The 17,776-nt window shown below is 35.7% G+C and overlaps 2 protein-coding genes across 2 annotated transcripts in view; both read right to left on the reverse strand.

Moving 5' to 3' along the window:
- The window catches only part of LOC135681521 (pre-mRNA-splicing factor CWC22 homolog), a 64,422-nt gene that overhangs the window by 8,155 nt on the left and 38,491 nt on the right, over positions 1–17,776 (reverse strand). The gene's annotated exons all lie outside the window — the stretch shown is intronic.
- Positions 3–17,776, reverse strand: part of LOC135681526 (uncharacterized) — a 36,130-nt gene continuing 18,356 nt past the window's right edge. Inside the window, exon 2 of the mRNA XM_065196044.2 lies at positions 3–12,679. Coding sequence (XP_065052116.1) covers positions 12,045–12,679 — 635 coding nt within the window. The 3' untranslated portion in view covers positions 3–12,044. The remainder of the gene's footprint in view (positions 12,680–17,776) is intronic.

Here is a 17,776-nt window from a genome sequence, read left to right on the forward strand (position 1 = left end):
AAGAAAATTTGATAATTGGCATAAAGCTTCAAGTTGAGAAGAACCTCCATGAGGCATTTTTAACAATCTCCTGGAAGAAAATCGGACATAGAGTTCGAAAAAAAAGAATTTTACATTGAAGGTATTTGACATTCTATCAAAAATACCGTGTTTGGATTTGAATGCAGTTTTATGAAACTTTATGCATTAGCTGGATTTTACAAATACAGATTTTTGCTAGATTTTACGAAAACAGATTTTTTGACCGAATCTAAAAAACCAACGGCTTATTTCCGATATGTTGATGACACTGTTGTAATTGTCAAATTAGAGCAGAAATATGACAAAAAAACTAAGTTTGTTACATCCTGCTCCCAACTTTACTATTGAAAAGAAGCAAAAGATCTCCTTGATCTGTCGTGGCGTTTATGTTTAAAAATGAGGTGGATTTCAGAGAACCGTTTTTTACAAGAAAGAAACTTTTTCTGGTCAACATAATGGAATTCCCCTGGCCTCAAAACATGAAAAATTTATCTAAAAAAACTATAGCTCACAAGAATAGAAGAACAAAATGGATCATGGCTACCCAACAGAGGTCGTTTCAATCTCTCATACTAAAAAGGCCTACCCTTTTTTACTGTCAAGGAGATTTGGGCACAAATTCCATCATCATCTTAACTACCACCTTAACATCGTTAACTAACAGCAACAACGTTAACAAACAAGATAGCGTTTAAACGTGGACAGGTTTCCCTTACTCAAAAAAGCTGATCAATATTATATCACCTGCCCACATGAAATGATTGAAAGGAACGTCAACCTAATGAAAAACCACCCTTGACGATCAGTTTGGTAAAAATGATACTATTTTTTTCTTTTTGTCTTGTCAGCGAAGGGAAATAATGACAAATAGGACACTGAATGATACAGATCAGACTACGCACTTCACACGTAAGGTATACTGATTCACTTTTAAGTGGAGAGTAATAACAGCCGTCTGTTCAATATTGTTCGATGAAGGCAATATCTTGAAGTCTCCGAACACCGTGGAAACATTTTGTCACCTTACAGCTTGAAAATAACTGTGCGAAAATGCTGGTTAAGAATTATGACACCAACTTAAAAAAGATAATAAGATGCTGATATTGTGTATGATATTGTATCAAATGTCGTAATATTTAAGTCCGATTATTTTGACTGCTTCAACACTATTTTCAGCATAAGAGCCAGTTAACTGACTTCCATATTTGCTGGTACGGGCGTCGTAAATTTCCCTAAATTCCAAGGGTGTATTTTTCTTAATTTGCTCTTAAATTATTACGGGGTAAGTTGAGCAAATTTACACAGAAGACAATGTTGCACCACAAGACAACATAGGGTGTGTATAATGCAGTTATTATTTTCATTAAAGGCTCTTGTCCAACTGTTTTTGTATTTTCATGCAGTACGATATTTCGCCAGTTTTCGAATTATTGCCGCAAAGCATACCGGTTGCGCAGGAGCCTAAAAGGCAGCAAAACATATTCTCTGGCATGAATAATATATCCATAAAAGAAAAGCTCTAAAAGATGAATTTTCTACGCTGGAACCTTAATCGTATGCCAGTAAAAGAGCTAGACAACTTGTTTTTTAAACCAACAGTTAAAATGCAAATTTTTATCACGCTCTTCGATAGAATATTGTAAATTGTACTTCTTTTTTATCGAGTCTAACGATTTGATAGCTTAAATGGTTCTTTTTATTGAGCAAGGGTGCGTCAATTTGCGTAATAGCTGACGTTAAGACCTCCGTTGCCAATTCAATTTACCAAAATACAATCTTCAAAAGTACAAAATAATTTCAAACAATTCAATTAGTACTTTCGGCTAATTTCCATATTATTTTCTTCTTTAAAGAAAATAGCCTAACTGCTATTCTGCTTTGGTAGCCCTTTATACGGTGTAATATTAACCCTAATTGCTGTCTCGTTAGTGGATCGGTACATGCTGAAGCCTTAATCTTTTCTAGTGTTATTTGTCAGTATTCACGTTTCTTTCAACTCTCCACTATGTTTTGACACCTCCCCCGCCTTAAAGTGCAAAAAGGCCTGCTAAAGACGAGGGCGTGGTCCTTAAAACATTATTTAAACACCTTCCGAGACAATCCATCTGTATGTCACGCAACATAGTTAGCCCTCCAAGTTACCCCCACACCACCAACCCCCCTCCCTAGAAATAGTAGACTCTATTTCAAAGGTCTCGTGAAATCGACCCACTGCGCAAATACATCGGGTAAGCCTCAAGGGTGCAAAGGTTTCTTAAAACATTTCAATGATTCAGAAAAAAAATTAATGTAGGATAAGATTGAACTAAAATTCAGACGAACAAAAAAGGTCAATTAAGTATCATGACAAATAGGGGCTGGGCAACTGTCATTGAACAGATGGCGGAAAGCTGAAATGCAGCCCGAAGATAAAATATAGTTTGCGATGAGTGGTATGAAATTAGGTAATACCATGCCACATAAATGGTGGGTGGGTATCATGGAATCGACGATTTGCGAAGCACCACTAAGAATTTGTTGCTTTATCATACTCGCCATAATGTGATTATCAAGCCATCCCACCCATAAGGTTTTCATTCTGACAAATCCTTAATACCTTAAGATACTTAGCAGTCTGACATGCATAGTGATATACTGCAGCATGGCGATGCCACAGTGCTGCGAGTAGACTCAGCCATTGCGTAGGCAGGTGAAGAGCTAAACACGTGCCAAACCAAGACAGACGAATTTTTAAGAAACCAGAACAGAAAATTTATTATAGGACTCCAATATATTTTTTAAGACTCGGTATTCTTAAATATTTTCAATTTTGGGCCACAATATATTTATAAATTATATTTACGAGATATCAAGGAAGAACAAGTGGAAAACCAAGTGGAATAATGTGAGAAATTCATTAGCAGACTGAAATGGTGCGTTTGAAATGTTAATTCAATGTTTGGTAATGGAATTCTCATATATGGGCATGCAATGTACAACGCCAAACGTGAAAACTGTTAAGATGTGAAGGAGATAAGATGTGGAGGAGATTCAAAATAAAGCATGGATTCAAAATAAAACAGAACGATAGATTACATACTTGACTCCGATAGGACTACACAAATAACTAAGTTGCTATAAAAATCAATCATGACTAGAATTAGAACGAAAAATAAGGGAATTATTAAAAGTAAATAATCAGATAAAAAATCAGAAAAGCTCATAAGAACAATAAAATTACACATCTAATTGGATTAAACCATTATTTTTGGTTTAATCTCAAATTCTGGCGGCTTCAATATTCTTTAAAACTATACTTTATACAATACGTACTCTGTGTACAGACCATAAAGCAAGCTTGATAGTTACTGCCATATCTCTTGTTCGTACTTAATAATTACATGACGCCTTGACAAGTGAACATCTGGATATTCAGATGGCGAAGATCATTAATTGCTATTTTCTAGACAAAGCGATATTTCCTTCACATCACAAGTTCCCACGAAGAAGGTGAAAAGTCTGTACTTTGGTGCCAGCTTACTAGAAAGAAAATGTCATCATTGTCCAGTTGATCTGAAACTGGATCATTACGATGACAAGTAACATCTATATATTCAGCCTCAAGTGATGCCCTTCTTACGAGAGATGATAGAAACACTTGATAGGTTGCTATCAGTGCGCTCTTCTGTTAACAAATGAATGGTATTCTGTCTGCATTTTGAGTGGGAGATAAAGTTATACATGCAGCTCAGATTCTGTCCGAAATTCACTTGATGACTCAGTCACTACTAATACTAGGATGTAAATAGTAACCAATCAAATACTACAATACTCGTATATTCTGGTGAATCATTTAGAAAGTACACATTCCAGATCCTACACTCACACCCCATTTTATTTATCGATTAAAGATATTTTTGATACTATTCCTCAACTCTCTTATATCATAAAAAATAAAAACAAATGGAAAAATAGCCTTGAAAGGCAAGATACAAAATAAACATGAAAAGGATGTTGTGTCATTTTTTAGACTTAATGAATATACTTAAGTAGCGTCTACTATAAAATACTGCATAATAACGTTCCACTCACTATAATGTCTAAAATTCAGAACACTATATGCATTTAATTACACCTCATTCTATATCAGAACCAGGAAAACTTACAACCAACTTTGAACCTCGTATTTTTATCAGAGTGATCAATGCATAGCGCTTCAAGTTAATGGAAAAGCAAATACAGCGTGGAGTTTAAATGCTAAACAAATTTTGACCCCAGCATTTCATGTTTTGGTTTGATAAAACAACATCCCTGATTTTATCTTTCACGATGATGAAGACAGTCTGAACCAGTCTCAAACAAATCTATTTACCATTTCTCACAGCAAGCAATGGCGCTAGAACAAGCTACAGAAGTATGAGATCATTTAAATTCGTATTCATGAAATTAACTTTGGCTTACTTTTCAAAGCACAGGGCCTTGATAGCCACTTAAGAAATTGGGTAACCCTTAAATCTAACGTTGAGAGTATCTAGAAAGCCTCTGGCGCCCTTAAGATTAGTTCAACAGAAGATGAATACAAGCAACTCCTTGCTAATGGAGGACGATCAAACTATTTCCAACAATCCATCTAAAAACTAAGATTCTCACCAAAAGAGTGATTTGTAGAGAAGCTTAAGGCTACCAAACTTATGATGAAAAGGGCAGAGCAACTGTCAAGAAAAATATTTATTAACCAAGCATATGAGGACATTAAGAATGTATAAACGCTTAAAGAGGTGCTAGAAGGATCTGGAAGATATGAGATAAAAACGGGTCTGACTTCATGTTACACCATGGATTAGGTTAAATACCCAAACAATGCAGGAGGAGGGACTTAGAAGAGAATAAGTCGAGTAGTTATTTAGAAAGTTATTACTAATAGTACTCGGGATATGTGCTTAAAAATCTCAATCTTTGAGGCAGCAATTTAAAACATCTGAAATATTGCTTTCGACATAACCTAAGTCAAAGTTAGGAAATTAAGAATAAATAAAAATGCAAGGTGGTCATTTCAATAAAAGCGTAATACAGTTATTTGCAGTGAATCCTGAAATTTCAACCTATGCCTTTCAATTTCACTTAGCCGATTTATTTGTGAAAGAATTTCAAGCTTGCTATTCATCCTACCTTTTGGTAAAATTTCAAGACATTCCTTAGCTATCCAAACACATAAAAATGCGTTAATAGGAGCGAAATCAGATTTCAATAAATTCCCATCGAACATTTGAAAAAGGTTATAAAGGGGAAGGTGACTAGAGCATGGGTGGGGCATTTCTGTTATAACAAAAGGCCGGGGGCAGTACACGAAGTCATTGTGATGTTTAGTACAACTTTACTTAAATTCCTAGATTTATTCTATTACATTGTACAGCACCCAAGCTAGAATTTTGTTTTTAGTACATAATCAATACATTAAGTATGATAAATTAGGATGTGGAATCAAATTGTTGTTAAAGGGAAGTTTTCAAACTTCATTGAAAAAAATTTGCTCTGACATATCGAAGGTGCGCACGTCGCAGAGTAGCTGTTGACAAAACTGATTTTTTTTCAAATGAGACGGAAGCTAATGGAAGTTGACTTTATCTCTTGAAAACGACTGAGGGGCTTCCAGGCAAAAAAACATTCCTCCATAAAGCTTGGTAGGAGAGAATATCAACTTAGAAGAAATAGCAGAAAAATAAAGAACGTAAAAAATGTTTGTACAGAGTGTTAACAATGTTTGCAACGTTTCCAAAAAAAAATTTCTCAGGATGAGGGACATTTCTTTTTACATTCGTATGTTGGTGCTCTTTATTTAATTTAAGTCTTCTTCAACGATATATTACATGCAGATCAATATATATATTTTGAGCCCATTTTACTCATAGTCATAGAATTTTGAGCCAGATATTTTAAACTATCGAATTCGCATATGTAAAATGTTGAGATGGCTGGCTTTAGTTGACCTCTCTTTTAAACGAGGCAAAATAGCAATTGGAGATTAGATTAGCAATATGTAACTCTTAATCTACGATTCCGAGGTTTTAGCTGGCACCACAAAAAGGTTTACATAACACTAGAATGGGCTTAAAGCATAAAAGACTACGTTGCGGCAAACCCCTTAAAATTTACTGAAGATTTCATACCATTGGAAATGTTGCCTGGGTCTTCTAACAAGAGATTATGCTAGACATTCAGGCACGTTGGTAAATATATTGCTGTCGCTGTGGAAAATTTCCCACATTACTCGAAATGATTACACATCATTGAAAACAGTAAACAGATGAATGATGTAATGTCTCCATGATCAGAGTGAGTGACCAAGATAAGTGAAGGAATCATCCTCCAGATGATTGAACATCAAGGAGGCGTTCTTAGGATTTGAGATTTGGTTGAAGCCATTGTATTCTGTGGGTGTCAATGTCAAGTGCCAAAAGAAAAGGTTTGATATGGCGTCGTTCGAAATGGCCTGAGGTCGACAAATTCGAATAAACTCACGTAGAAAGTGCGACAACGACTATGACACATGCGAAGCTCAACAAAAATGAACAACTTAAAAATGCACAAAAAGGTGCTTGAAGAGACACACAATTTAGAACCATCTCACAGGAAATCATTGTCTTTATTTTAGATAGGATTCAACCTGTGTGTCCGATCACCACATCATTAAGCTAAGTAGGTTCTTCTTTTTATAGGTTTCTGATTGCTTTCATGACTTATGTAATTGAAAAGAGCACGATTAAGTCTAGTCTCAATGAAGGCTGAATTATTTATGGGGATGTAATGGTACATAATTATAAATCTGATATGTGAAATAACAACATTCTGGCAAGAGAAGTTTCAATTCGTGTCGTATCGTCGTTCTCTTACATTTTCATTCAAAACACGATCATGATAATAAACATTTGAATCAGTTTTCATAATACCGATGAACGTGGACTGAATATGATAGAGAAAACATCAAAAGATAGAAGAATAGAAAGAAGAACAATAGAAATCGCAACAGCAACAGCCATAACAAACAGCAGCAACAACAACGATAATCAACAACAACAACAACACCAAGCAACTATGGAACTTTAGCATGGCAACGATTTGCAAGGGGCGAACATTTTGACCAAGAGACACTAACAAAAAAGTTTCTATTATCATTATAATATGGACTTACTAGTTTGCAATATTTATAATCAGACTCTTAGTCTAAGCCAGGGTTGCAAGAACAGAAGGAATAAGAAATACTGTATATTCAATCAATACAAAAAACAAATCAATTTTGCAAAGTTAAATTTAAATCAGCTGAATGGTATGACATTTAACGGTTTTTCTCGTGACTGTGAATTTTATCCAGAAATAACTAGCTATAACTCAATATACTTAATCTCACTTCAACATACTCAGCCGCAGTTGCTTAATCCTTTGTATATTTTTGCTTACCAAGAGGCACTCAAATGGTGCCAGAGCATAAAGCACGAAACGCTAAGAGCTAAATTTAGGTGCAGCCTGAGCAGTGGCTAGTGGGGTAAGAAGCTGTGACGCTTCAAAAATTAAGTCTTATTGATATTAAATATATAAACGTATAAAATCAGGTTGAATCCATTTTATCTGCTCTCATACAAATGAATTGCAATCCTCATTTTATACGATTGATTCAGCTAACTCTATTTACAAAATATGCACTTAAAAAGGAGCAGTAACAGTAAAAACTATGACATTCTATCAACCATCGTTGCCATAAGCATGGCCCCTTACCAGAGCCAAGAAAACATGGCAATCACAAGGTCAACGACCGTGAGGAAGGCCAATAAAAACAAAAGAAACCTTAGGGCCACACCCAACCACCAGTTTTGTTTCTTTGTTTTTCCAATACGGAGGAAATATTGATACCCTCTTGACTCTATATTCTACATGCAGCAACAAGCAACGTAAGTCATGCTAAACAGACGGACATGCAGGGCGTGGTAATTTTTAAATAATTTAGCATAAATTATAATATAAATTATGAGGTGGGGGGGGGGGTGGGTTGTTATCTGTGTCAATAACGGGTTCTGTTCCTGAAGGCAATGAAATGTCCTTCTAGCACAAAAGAGTAAAACGTGGCATGATGTTTCCATAAGAGGGCAAAATAATTAAAGTATGTGTTTCACACATGCGCTTTACTCGAGATAATCAAGAGCAAATACCTGCCTACTTGTGTACAACAAGGTGGAGTTAGCCACTCCCTTAACTAAACAGCTGAACGATGAGTTAATATCGATCAATTTGTCAAACGATTTTTCCATTGACACCCATTTACAACGTAACTTAAACTTTGCTTTTCTAATTAAGAGACACATCTTTTGATGGCTTGTTAACGATTGACTAAAACATAAAGAAACGTTGGAGTGAATAAGATGTGTTTTTGGGTAGAAAGTTTGATCAGCAACCTGTTCATGACTCGAAAGGACGCGTAATTCTATCTGGTTTTGTTGATCCTTTCCAAATCATGATTTTGTGAGATCAATTAGCTGCACAAATAGATGCAACGGTGCTAATTATAAGGGTCACAAATTCACAGCTTACTCGACCAGTCAACATTCTTCTATGAAAGGAAAGCACACGCAGCCGGCTCATAAAATCTCAAAAGCAGGCTCCAACTCCTTAGAACGTTCACAATTTTGGTTCACATAACCTTACTTGCCAGGCAATAACTAGCAATCTTTTCATTCTTATATAACAAAATTTGCTTTGAAACGTGTAGAAAGAATTCCTACGTCTGGGAAAAATGCTGTATGTAGTAAGAGTTAATTGAAAACATTTCTTGTCTCGGCTTAACTTATAGTGCATAGCGAGTTTGCATCAGGCAAAACATGAATACTTTCGAAATATAATATAGAACATGGCATATAATGAAAACCGTTTTTAAATTCAAGCTAATCTCCAGTCACTTTTAAAAGAGTTCTTTCTTTTCTTAAAAGCGGTTTGTTATAAGTACTGCGTGATGATGGGACAATCCCATAAATGCGATAGGAACTAGTGAACGTTTTGCTTCGATAAGCTACTTAAGAATGGCTGCCAACTAACGGCTGCTGTGGATTCTGAGAACAGTTTTTCCGAATGAAGAGTCTGTGACTTCTATCAAAGGATCTTTCGAATAATTGGACTAACCACGAGTAACCTCGATGTGATGTCTGATCTCGTTATTACGTGTCTTAATCTAATGTTATGCTGTACTTCAGTGCAATAATTGAGTTTTTGGCCTCATCTTAACACATCTATAAACTGCTTAAACTTGACATACTTTATTTTCATAAATTAGAAATTAAGATTTCCAGGACACAGAACAACGTGGCTGCCACATTGTCATTAACCGTGAAGTAGACCAAAATGAAATAAGAAGAAACGAAACTGTCATATCTAAACCCCGTTTTACTTTAGGGTTTTTCTAAGGGATGTTTAAGAAGTAAAGTCTATTTGACGGCAGGCACCGCGCAGCCATTGAGCTGGCAGGGGCTATAGCCCCTCCACCTTTTTGCAATAATAGGTTAGAAAACTTTTTTTTAGAAAACAAGTTTACTCTAACTATGCTCTAACGCAACATTGAATCGTATAATCCTGAGTAGTAGCAGTTTTTCTTAACTTGGAACCCTTTTGTTCATTTTTCTAGGTCTTTTTCTTGATGTTTTATTATCCTCAAACTAATTTTATCTATTTTTATAGCTGTTTATATCTTCTCTGACCCAGATTATTTATAAAACCCTAGTAAAAAATAAGCCAGTATTTTCAAAAAGGGGCGTTTTCCGGCGCTCTAGTGGGCGTGGCCTCAAAAATTTTCCGTCACGCCCTTTTCAGCCCTCCTTCATTTAGACTGGTGCGCGGTCCCTGTTTCGCGGAGAACAGTTTGAATACTTTCTTGACTCTAAAAACTCGTTGAATTTTAAATCCTAAATATATTTAACCAAAAAAGGCTTAAAAAGACTTTATACTAGCTGTGTCCAGTGATTCAAGCTATTTCATATGCTTAATTTACTGTTTCATTGAATACCTAGTAACACTATTGGAGCTGCTTTTGAATATATTATACATCTATGGATCATCCCGGCCTAATTGTCTGATTACAAATGTCAATTTATAAACAAAATCTACATTCATTTCAGTTGCAGCCCAGCCTAAGATTTAGGTTAAAAACTAGTTTTAGCTTGAAAATGTTTGCATTTGCTTCAAGGGCCTTTGACACAAGTAAAAGTGGCCTACAGCCACTCGACCACGAGCGGTTGACCAATCAAATTGCGCACAGAGAAAAACACGTGAACAGTTTCCGCCTTTCTACAAATCGGTGAAATCCTAGAACAGCGTGCAGTGGTTTCACGTGAGCGGTTTTCAATACCTTTCTTGTGCGCGTGCTCTGATAAATTTGACCTAAGTTATTTTTGGATTCGCTGTACTTAAGCATGTCAAATGCCTTTAAGTCTAAGATATCTAACGTAACGTAATGTATCTAACATAAATGTCAGAGAAATCACAACAGTGATTTGAGGCAGCCTTGGCCCTTGATCTCGATAAGGCCTCGATAACAGCCTCATCTCAGCCTCCCCTCTTTATTTAGCCTCCCCTGCATACGCATAGATCTATTTACATCCTTTTAAGTGTCAGAATAGGTAGAAACTATCCATAATGAAAATACAGCCTTGATATTTGTGCCAAGCGTAACATTGTATTAAAATGGATTCCAATTGATATCTACCAGATTCCCAACTACATGAAGAAGTCTAAAATATCGTATCTTGAACAAATCAAACTTTCCAACCGTTATTCCAGTCACAAACAAAAATGAGGTCCCTAACAAGGTTAAAAATCATTACATTAATAGATAGAGAACATGGAATTCATTCATTTTGTGTGTTAACTTTATTCCAAACTTAGCTAGCGCCGCTGATAAATCATTAGCGGCTAAATATTGGAGTTGGACTTTTGAAGAAATGGAGGTGAGAAGAAAACAGACTAACTATTCATTCATTCATTCATTTAAATTGATTTGACTATTTGCATCTTAATTAAGTGCTATCTACAGTTCGCTATTTAAAGCAAATGATTTACAGGAATTCACGCAAATTTGGTGTTTGCAGCTCTGTGATGTTAAGTGAAAAACTGGTGAATATAATGCAAATGTTGCACAATTTTCAAGTGAAAATGATATTGAAAAATAACAACTACACCAAAGTTTCCTTGCTTTGCAATACCCATAAAGTTTTGTTTTAGAATCATAAAAAGTCTGACAAATATTTAAACAGGAAATAGATGGCAAATTCCAAGAGTTTGATAAAAGGGTTGATAAAATTAAAAACAACAACTGAGTGGACTGTAGTTTCGCAAAATGGGTGGCAATGGACAAAATATAACCGCTAGCTGAAGTCCCTGGTAATGAAACCACAGGCTTTAGCATTTTAAAGGCAATCTGTCTCGTTGTGGATTGGTTAACGAGAACAATAGCTGGAACAATAGCCTAAACACGATTCCAGCGCTCCGCCATATTTTTTACAATGCGATAAATTGAAGAGGGACTGGAAACAATAGAAATCCCTTTGTTCTTATTACCAATCAACGTCATGACAGATTGCCTTTAAGATCGTTGGTAAAGTACAGGTGTCCAGGGCCCTGTTTGCCGGTTTCTATACCAAACATCTTAAACTAGCATAATCTAAAATTGCATACTTGGGTATACCAAGCAAATATGTTTGCCAATAAAGACATTAAAATTGTAATTTTCTCCTTATCTAGGTATTTATCAACAGCGATACTAAGAGCAAAAGGCCCGAGGGAAGACGGAGGGGCTTGCGGAGTAGCAAAATCTACAGAAGGCATAAGCCCCGTTTCAAATCTGTAACCTCTTGCTCATGTACGTGTTGGTTTTTCACTAAATAAGATAATTCATCGAATCCAATTTACAATTCCTCAGATATTACATATAATTATCATTTACATATAAGGAAACTTTGCTGTGAATTCATATGCAACGTGCACAGCTTTGCAGTTCCCGTTTGTCAGTATCAGAGTAAAATTTTCGGATGGCTAGGGTAGCTGTAATGCTGGGTTTTAATGACTCTGTCGTGCCCATAGCAGCATTTGCAAACGTCCGAATAAAACGCAGGTCGACAATAATCTATTGAGGCGCATCGTTCAATTGGATGGTGACAATCGACAGTGCACCCATTGCTGTGATGTAGTTCTGAAGTCTTCAGCGAGCGATAGTCAATAGTTTCTCTGTAAATGTCTTCCCTGTGGAGCATTATAGGAGGCAGGGGATGTTGACGCAGTGAGTCGATATTATATTTTTGCGAAACCTGCTCGCATTCTAGTTCTTCCTTTTGTCGTTTGTACTTATATCTGTGGTTCTGGAACCATATCTTTACTTGTGTTGCTGTAAGGTTGATCATGCGGCCTAGCTGCTCCCTCTCAGGGGCAGACAAGTAACGCTGATGCATGAAACGTCGTTCCAACTCGTACGTTTGCGCCTTCGTAAATAGAATTCTTCTTCTTCGTTTCTTTCCTCCAGTTGTTGATGTTACTGATGTTTCTTTTCCACCCTTTGTTTTTATCTTCGAACCTTCTTTATCAGATTCATCCGAGTACGTGATTGCGTCATCTTCGTCTTCTGATATGTGTTCTTCACTGGGAGAAATCCCTGGAACCGAAGAAAATAAAGAATGTCAAACGAGAACTTTTAGCTAGAACAAACTGTGAAACTGAAGGTGTGTTATTAGAGCAGAAGATCGAAAAAACTATTGAAAACTGGGTGCGATGAAACTCACTACCAGGTGGCATAGGCACCAATCGAAGTACCCTGGGAACCAGACTCACTTGTATTTATATATATTGAGTCTGGTACCCAGGGTACAGTCGAAGTAACTAATTTGTGAAGATGATTTTGTATGCTGGAAGGGTGTACTTGGAAAAGCATGAGGATCCAAAATAAAATTACCAGGTTCAAATCAACAGGTCTTAACTAATAATTCATGATCATCTTTTGCCAGTCTACAAACGATACTAGAAGCTGAAAGAACCTGCTAATGGATTATCATCACAACAAAATTGTGAGTCACGTTCGGATATATGATAATTTTACAATCCAATTCCACATCCGGGTCGAGAATTCTATCACAAAATTTTCTATGATTTGTCAAAATTAACCTGCTGGCAGACTTTCTACAGCACACGTGGATAATTTATATTACTCTTTGGTCGTTACAGTGTATCAATGGGATAATCCTTCTCAAAACTTTTTTTTGACGTACATCCATTTTGACATTCAAAAATGGGACTGACTTCAACTGAGTAAATCTCTTGCCAATATGTTATCTCTAACTGATTTTCATTATGCGTTTTTATGTAGACAGAAGCAGTTTCTTTTCACCTTTGGACTTCATTGGTAACTTTTTCTTTAGGCAAGCGACACTGATTGGGCAACTTCAACAGTCATATGCTCGCGTTTCTGATTGGCCTATTTTGAAGTATATATATTTCTTAGCGCAGTGTTTTCGATCTATGTTCCGGCGTTTTATACTCTGAAGAGTGTCAGACGAAAAGCTGAAGTGTGATGCTTGCGTTTTTCAAACCATTTATATGTTTCTAATAATTTCTATACATGACTGTGAAAATGTCAATTCGTAAGTCGTGACAAAATAAATAAATCTTCCTTTGCTAAAATTTATTTTTCAACAATCGATAGTTGTGATATTTCATAGCTTATCAAAAAGGATTCTAGTAGGCAAACTAAATGCAGAAAATGACGAAAATAACGAAAATTTGTAATAAAATCACTTTTGAAGTTGAGTCGATCGTTTTGAGAGCTTTTCAATATAGAGAGGGGAGGTTTTAGAAACGGCACAATGGGCCAACCTCTTTGATACAAACTTTCTTAGTCAAAAGTCCTTTATTTGGTTTGAAAACTACTGGCATGGTAGGAAAAGAACTCGCATACTCAAAATTTTAATAAATTGGATAAGATCGTTATAAATATTAACTTGTATCGATTGTTGTTGTAGTAAATTGTAAACTGTATTTAACCAGACGATAAAAAGAAAGCAACATTATTTAAGGGAGCCCTTTGAAATTTGTTCACATAGACGGAAATATGGTAGTCAAGCTTCAACGTTTTGGGCGCTTGGCTAACATAAACAATAAAATGGACAATCAAAATGTGCCAAAAGGTTTAGGATATTGGCGTTGATATGAACTTAAAATTCCGAACTTACACAAATCTCATGCGATATCCTGTCACAGAACACGAAATCGTTTGAGGTCAATTCCAAAAAGGCGCGGACGGGATCTAAGCGAAAGATGCTATTTTCATTGAATGCTTAGCACATCACATGAACCTATTTTGCTTATGATATTGAAACATAGGTGCGAATATTCTATTACTAGTTTTAAGAGTGTTGGCTGACAACCAAAAGGAAATCAAAAGTTAATCAAAAACGCATGGAAAAGATGCCTATCTATTGAACAGCGTTGAAATATTTCAAGTGGAGCCACTGCGAACTTAATTTCAAAGTTCTGGCACCGTCTATTCAACAAAACATAAAAGCTTCAAGTGGAAAAAAGTAAATCTAGAATAAATCTGATATTTCTCTTAATATCATATTTTCTGTTTTTGCTCTAGTATCTCAATTTTTTTCCAGGTCAGAAACTTTTGCATCAAGCCTCAATGTTCAAAACTTGTTGCCTTTCATTTGTTTTTCCCAGAGTTAAGAATCTTTCGAAAAAGATTTTTAAAAATAATTAAACAAAGTCGCTTTTCATCAAAAACAGTAATCATTTTACTGGCCTATTTGAAAATATAAGCTTAATTTTCCTTCTTCATTTAGTAGCAGCCTTATGACCGTTATAAAATAAATGCCGAGGCAACGTTGAGGTTTAATGAGTTATGAATGCGGTGCCATTAAATCATGTAAAAGACCATAAAAAAGAATTAAACCATTACTGAGGCAAAAGACAGTAAAGATATACCAAAAATTTACATTTTTACATATTCTGCTTGACAGGCAGATTTGCAGCAAAGGTAAGGCCGTAAGAAGAGCAATATTTTTCGGAGTATAATGGCAAAAATGGGAGCGAAGGACAAATTCCCTGAAAATGTTCAGTGTTTTGTTCTATATCAATATCACTATGTAATCCGTTATTATCTACAAAATAAATAGGGAAATATGAAGAAATTATCTCTTCTCCTAAGATTATTGTGAGAAATCACTTAAGATTAAAGCCCCTATTCCTCATAGCTACTACGGCCCTGTGTAAATGGCTGCCAAGCAGCATTGGAGGAGTTAAACGACATAAGGATACATAGTGTTATCAACAGAGAAGAAAGGCGTGCTTCTCCTACACACTAACCAATATTGATTATATTCACAACTTAATCTGCTAAGCTTAAATTACAGAAGAATGAAAATCAATAAGTAAATGTGTGTATTTTGTACTCTGGAAAATCAATCCATTACAGTGGAATATCGTATGGAAATATGATTGTCAAACAAATTTTCCCAACGTGCCATGTTAACAGCTAAACCAGCAAAGAAAATAATTAGCAGGCCAAACATTGAACAAGTGTATTTATTGTCGACGGCACCGTTTTTGTGAAACAGTTTGCGAAGCAGTCAATCGTCAAACACATAAAGATGAAAGCTTGTTGAGCCAAATCAAAAGCAAGATGGTTTTATCATATATCTAATTACGTTGGTAAACATATTCGAAAATGTCCTTTTCTTCTGCTTCATTGCTTTTTTGATTTAAATAACATATCTGCACAGCCCCCTTTGATTCTGAAATTAACAGACTCAACTTCTTCAAACATTCTTAAAAGACTTCTGGATCTCGCAGATTCCACTTCAAATTCCTTTCGAGGTCTAATCAAAAGTAACTAAACAAAACTTTTACTGTTTTCCAAATATTAGGCGAATTTCTTCCTAGATAAATTCTAGAAAAATCACTAAACTCTTGTTGACGCTTCGGAATTACATGTACATCTGAATCTGCCATATCTATTGAACATTTTTAACATACAGAATGAAAATTTTCCTTTGAAACATCATTATTCGCAAAAATTTTAGTTGACTACGCTGTTTGCTTGTCACTTGTTATACTCATAAAATTCGTTTGGCGAATAATTTATTATTCCCTAGATTCACCATAGCTTTTGATCGCCTAAGATATTTAGCGATATTGCTAGTTTCTGGCAATTTTTATTTGAAACTTTTATTTAAAACAGTGTTTTATAATAAGAAAACAGAATCTCTAAATTGCACAAAACTTAAAAGTTGATAGAACAAAAAGAATAAGGGCCAGTGAAGTACCATGCATGTTACTTTGATTTTGAGGCAAATTGGTTCCTTTTTGCGTGCAACATCCGAAAGGTGCCCTTATTTGTACTAGGAATCAAAATCTAGTGACCCGTTCATATAATTCAACTTTAAAAAATGTTTAAGTTAGGCTTGAGAAACTTCCTCTGATGAAAACACGAAGAGAGTTTAAACAGCAAAAGTGTGTTTGTTTTCACAAAACGAGCGAAAGGCAAACTTATAAATTTATATCTGTTCCTGTAAAAGTGGATTTGATAGGAGGTGGGGATGGGGGCAAATAACCCGTAAAATGAGGTTTAAAATAAACTAGCTTGCATAAACATCAGCTGAATTACTGGGCTATCTTTTTAAGCTTTGAAATCAATTTTATTCCGGCAGCTCAATAGGAAACAGACAACCCCACTCCTGAAGAAGTCTAGCCTAAGTGCGACCCTTGGGATATATAGAAACACGCACAGAAAGGCGTGTATACCGTGTGGTGTAAACAGTGACGCTAGGTCCCGTGTTTGCTGCCATTACAGACAGTAACATGCGCCGGAAACAACACAACTCAACGCTTAAAGAAAACTATGGTTGTTCATCTGCTGCACTAGTCAAATAGCATGCTTGAGCTCAAAATATTTCGGAAGTATCAACATTTAGGTTAACTATAAATGTCCATGTTTACATGCAAGAGAATATCCTTGGAAAAACTGCCTTCTTTAGCGAATTAGGTGGTCAGCTTTAGCCATGTAGACCAACAATTTGGTCAACGTGAATCCAAATAAGGAGGTATCTTCAGGTCTTTACAGATACCACAAACAATTAAAAATTCATTTTGGGGTAAACAATTTTGTGATTGTTGCGATTCTGACCAAAACATTGAAAACATTGGAGAAAATATGGGGATCTTATTATATTCAACAAAAAGCTATTCTTTATGGATATCCTACCTCATGATATTTCCACATTTTGTGAATGAAAGTTCAAGCCAAGTGCCTAAGGCCCAAATCAGCTGCAAAGCTGGGATAGGCTATGCGCATTAGTTGACCAAGTTAATAATATCCTTGCTGCCTTATTTATATTCTTGCCTCTTTGTTTGCTTGGAGTTCCCTAGTGCACTGAGACTTCTGGGGTATAGGTGCATGTAAAAACTACCCATAAACAGTTATCAATCACTTGCAAACAGCATTGAGAGAGCTGGAAGTTCTTAAGGCGATGTGATATTGAGAAAAGGATGCATACGCACGAATGTTGAGCATAAAATAAAAATCAGACGTGTGGAAGAAGGCTGCCACGCGTGTTTTCCATAGAGACTTTTTGAAACTATTCATTGGTTTAATTTCTTGTGTTTTGAATTGATAAGAGTGTAAAACGCCTATGGCTGTTAGGATGAAATCGTTTTCGAGGACCTTTTCACTTTAAAAACGAAGCTAATCCTCAAAATG

The sequence above is a fragment of the Rhopilema esculentum genome, chromosome 12 (genome assembly GCF_057945365.1).
Source record: "Rhopilema esculentum isolate cy_ngs chromosome 12, ASM5794536v1, whole genome shotgun sequence".
NCBI lineage: Eukaryota > Metazoa > Cnidaria > Scyphozoa > Rhizostomeae > Rhizostomatidae > Rhopilema > Rhopilema esculentum.